This window comes from Nothoprocta perdicaria, unplaced genomic scaffold (assembly GCF_003342845.1).
Source record: "Nothoprocta perdicaria isolate Ctin4 unplaced genomic scaffold, notPer1 scaffold_511, whole genome shotgun sequence".
NCBI lineage: Eukaryota > Metazoa > Chordata > Aves > Tinamiformes > Tinamidae > Nothoprocta > Nothoprocta perdicaria.
In genome coordinates, this window is record NW_020455768.1 from 68,982 (window position 1) to 72,541 (window position 3,560).

The 3,560-nt window shown below is 70.6% G+C and overlaps 2 protein-coding genes across 2 annotated transcripts in view; both read right to left on the reverse strand.

The window, feature by feature from the left end:
* TUFT1 (tuftelin 1) overlaps nt 1–2,025 on the reverse strand; it is a 9,859-nt gene extending 7,834 nt beyond the window's left edge. Inside the window, exons 1-2 of the mRNA XM_026048132.1 lie at nt 1,943–2,025; nt 1,663–1,753 (exon numbers count right to left, since the gene is read on the reverse strand). Coding sequence (XP_025903917.1) covers nt 1,663–1,753; nt 1,943–2,025 — 174 coding nt within the window. The remainder of the gene's footprint in view (nt 1–1,662; nt 1,754–1,942) is intronic.
* A 305-nt stretch (nt 2,026–2,330) lies between these two features.
* CGN (cingulin) overlaps nt 2,331–3,560 on the reverse strand; it is a 9,096-nt gene continuing 7,866 nt past the window's right edge. The window contains exons 16-19 of the mRNA XM_026048134.1: nt 3,021–3,190; nt 2,824–2,932; nt 2,591–2,754; nt 2,331–2,513 (exon numbers count right to left, since the gene is read on the reverse strand). Coding sequence (XP_025903919.1) covers nt 2,372–2,513; nt 2,591–2,754; nt 2,824–2,932; nt 3,021–3,190 — 585 coding nt within the window. The 3' untranslated portion in view covers nt 2,331–2,371. The remainder of the gene's footprint in view (nt 2,514–2,590; nt 2,755–2,823; nt 2,933–3,020; nt 3,191–3,560) is intronic.

Below are 3,560 nucleotides of genomic sequence, written 5' to 3' on the forward strand. Positions count from 1 at the left end.
GCGCCCTCCTGCAGGGCTCCCCGGAGCCGGCGCCACCCCAACGCCACCACGTCCCGCAAGGCGCACGGGACACGGGTTGGGAGCCCCCGCGCCGCAGCGCGGCTCCCAACGCCCGCCGCGGCCTCGCTCCTGCTCGGGGCAGGGGAACAGGGCCCGGGCTCTCCGGTGACTCAGCGCCAGGGCAGCTTCGGGAGATGCCGCCTCGGAGCGGCGCCCCGCCGGGGCCACAGAGCCGCCATCGCCCCTTCCCGCGTCCCGTCACCCCCGCGCGGCTTCCAAAGCAGCCGGCGCCTCAGCCGAGAGCGGCGGGACGAGCGGGGGCACACGGAGACAGGAAAAGGGCTTCTCCCGTCGGATCCGCCCGGCGCGGCCCTGCCGGCTCCTCCCTGCGCGGCTGGCACCGCCGGGGAGGGAGCCAAGTGCTCCCCGGCGCGGCTCTTCCGCCCGCCAGACGGAGCCGGGGCAAAGCCTCCCTCGGCCGCAGGGGGGGAAAACCAGATTTTTCGGGGCTTTGAAGGCAGCAAGGGCAGGTGCAAATCCGGTCAGGTTGACTGCAAATCCCTCCCTGCGCAGAGCTTGTTTTTCCTTCAGTCGCCTCCGCCGTGGGGAGCTGCGGCCGCTCTGGCTGGAGAGACCAAGAGCGGCCCGTTTCTCTCCGGGGGACAAACTTGCAGGATTGCAAGCAGGGAATTCCGCCCGGCAAGGGGAAACGCAGCCTGGAAGCACCTTCAATTGCCCCAGCAGCTCCCTGCTCTCTGCCCGCCGAGTGGGCAGTTTTGGGGAGGATTCGTCCCCGCGCCGCGCGGYGGGAACCCCAGCACGCCCCATGCTGCCTGTTTACAGCTTCTCCCAGGGCCGCGGGGACCAGCCCGATCCGGGCGCTCTGCAAGGGCCGCCACCTCGCTACAGCGGGAAAAGCGACAGCCGGAGGGGCTTGGGCACGACGGCTCCTCTCCCACCTGGGACACTTAGCCAGGAGTCGTCTTTGGTCTCGGCCATCCCAAAAGAGGCATTTCCCTTGAAATTTAAGGTGAGGATAGACRGGAAGACGCCGCCAGCAGGCAGGACAGACCTCCAGGTGCAGCAGGCATTTTCAAGCCATAAAACACCACTCAGGACAGCAAAAACTTTGCAGATGCCCCAGGTACGAGGCGGGTTGCAGGCAGAGACACTYGCTGTGCTCCGCGGAAGCCGTGGGCAGCCCGGCTGGCGCCCCGGGCGGGCAGAGGCCAGGGAAGGCCCGGGCGGGAGCCCACGCGAGGCCGGGCCGGTGACACCGCGGCGTTTTGCAAGGGCGGCCGCGGCGCTTCGCCCATCGCGGGCGTTAGACCAGAACAGGCCTGACCTGCCCCCGAGGGGATCGGCCGGGATCATTAGCCCCGGCGCCGGGAGATGCCTGGCGTTGCACAGGCACTTATCGCCCTAATAACCGCCGGCCCGACGTGCCCGACGCCTCCTCGTAAGGGATGCGGGAGCTCGGGCTCGCCGCGGGATGAGCCGCCCGGCGCGGGGACCCCAAGGGCCGGGGAAGGGGAAGCGCGGCGGGATCCGCCCGGGATCCCCGGAGCCGCCCCGGCCGCCGGCGAGAAGGGCGCGCGGGAAGCGGCTCCCCGGGAGCGGGGCCGGGCCGCGCGCCCCTCGCCCGCCCCCCGCGCCGCTCACCGGGCTCTCGCCGTGCGGCCGCACGTCCAGCACCGCGCACCAGCCCTGCAGCCCGTTCATGGCGCCCGCGCCCCGCGCCGCCGCGCGCGCCCTTATGTGCGGCCACGCCCTCCCTGGCCACGCCCCCTCCTCAGGCTCCGCCCCCGTGTCCCCGCCCCCTCTTAGCCACGCCCCTCCGTCAGGGCGCTGCACTCGTGCGATGAGCTCAGCCGGTCTCAGCAGAGCCCCCGGGCCCTGGGCGGGGGGGAACAAGGGCTGCCCCTCCTCCCCCCGAGGGTACCCAGCGCCCCAGGCCCTCCTGGCACCACACTGGGAAAAACTTCCCACCAGGCTGCCAATCAAGGCACGGGTGCTAATTAGCATTTGGCACTATGCCTGTCCTTGTTAATTAGTGATAACGAGGATTTGTCTTGGGGCCAGATCCAGCAGGGGGSAGGGAGGCTCTCTGCTGCTGCGGGCTCCGTCCAGTGGCCATCATGGTAGAGCCCCTCTGCCCTCCCGCCCTGGGCAGCGGCAGCAGCCACTAAAATGCTCATTTTTATTTAAAATAGCATCTGGGGGGGCGGGGTTGGTGGCAGCAGGGGCAGGACCAGGAATCACGTATAAAAATAAAAGGGGCAKGGAGGAGGCGCAGGCAGGACGGGCGTTTGCAGCAGCAACGCCGAGGCCGGGGCAGCGCTGGCCCCCGGGGCGCCGGCCGGCGCGGCCGCTAGCACGAGCTGGTCTGCAGGTTGGCCTCGGTGAGCAGCGAGGCGATGGACGAGGGCCCGTACGCGCTGTCCAAGTCCTCGTCCGAGCTGAGCTGCTCGTCCTGCAGCGAGGAGCCGGGGGCCGCGCGGGCCGCCTTGCGCCTGCGGAGCCAGCCCGGGGCGAGCGCTCAGCCGGGGGCCCGTGTGGCCCCCCGCGCGGCCCCAAKCCTGCCACGTACCAGGCCTCCTTCTCCAGAGCCTTGATGCGGTTCTGGAGCTGCTCGTTGAGCTCGTGCTGCTCTTCCAGCTCCCGCTGCGCCTTCTTGCGGATGCCCTCCAGGCGCTCGATCTCCTCCTCGGCCTCGTCCACCTGCCGCTTGAGAGCCTTCACGCGGAGGCTCAGCTGTGGGGAGACGCAGGTGCCACCGGTGCCACCTCCCCCAGCACTGGCTCCTGAAGAGCGCGAGCCCACCTGGTCCTTCTGGTCATTGACATGTTGCCGCTCGTCGTCAATCTGGATCGTTAGCTCCTTCACCTTCCGCTCCAGCTTACGGTTTGAGGAGAGCAGGACGCTCTTCTCCCTGGGTTCGGGCCACGGAAGGGGTGGGCGCGGGCTCCCCAGCGCCGCGAGGCGGCCGGGGGCCACATGCTCTTTGCCCTCTCGGGTACCTCTCCTCCGCTTGCAGCTTGTCCTGGAGCTCCTCGAGCCTGGCCTCGAGCTGCGAGACGCTGCTGGCAGCTCTGGGCAGCCCCTCGCTGCTGGCCAGGCGGCTCTTCAGCTCCTTGTTCTGGGGAAACAAAAGCCGAGGCTGGGAGTCATGTGCAGGCGGCAGCGGCCGCTGTCCCTGCGCGGTGGCCGGCGGCCAGGGCTCCCAGCGCCTCTTATGTAAACCCAGGCGGTGAGTCAGGGCGCGGAGCGGCCCTGCCCAAGGAGGCGACGGCAGGAGCTGGGTTGTATAACGGCAGTCGGCCTCGACTGSGGGTGCCCCCTGGCACCGCAGGAGCGGGCAGAGGCGCCAGGACCGCCAGCATCGCCGCATCCCTCCTCCGCCTTGGCGCTCCTGGCTGCAGCTGCCCCCGGCGCAGGGCCTGGGCCCCGGCCCGTGCCTCCCTCGCCCGCCCGGCGCGGGGTCTCGAAGGCCGGAGCACCGGCTGCAGCCCCACGGCGGCTGTGCCCCGCGCGGCCGGAGCAGCCTGCGAGCGGCCTCC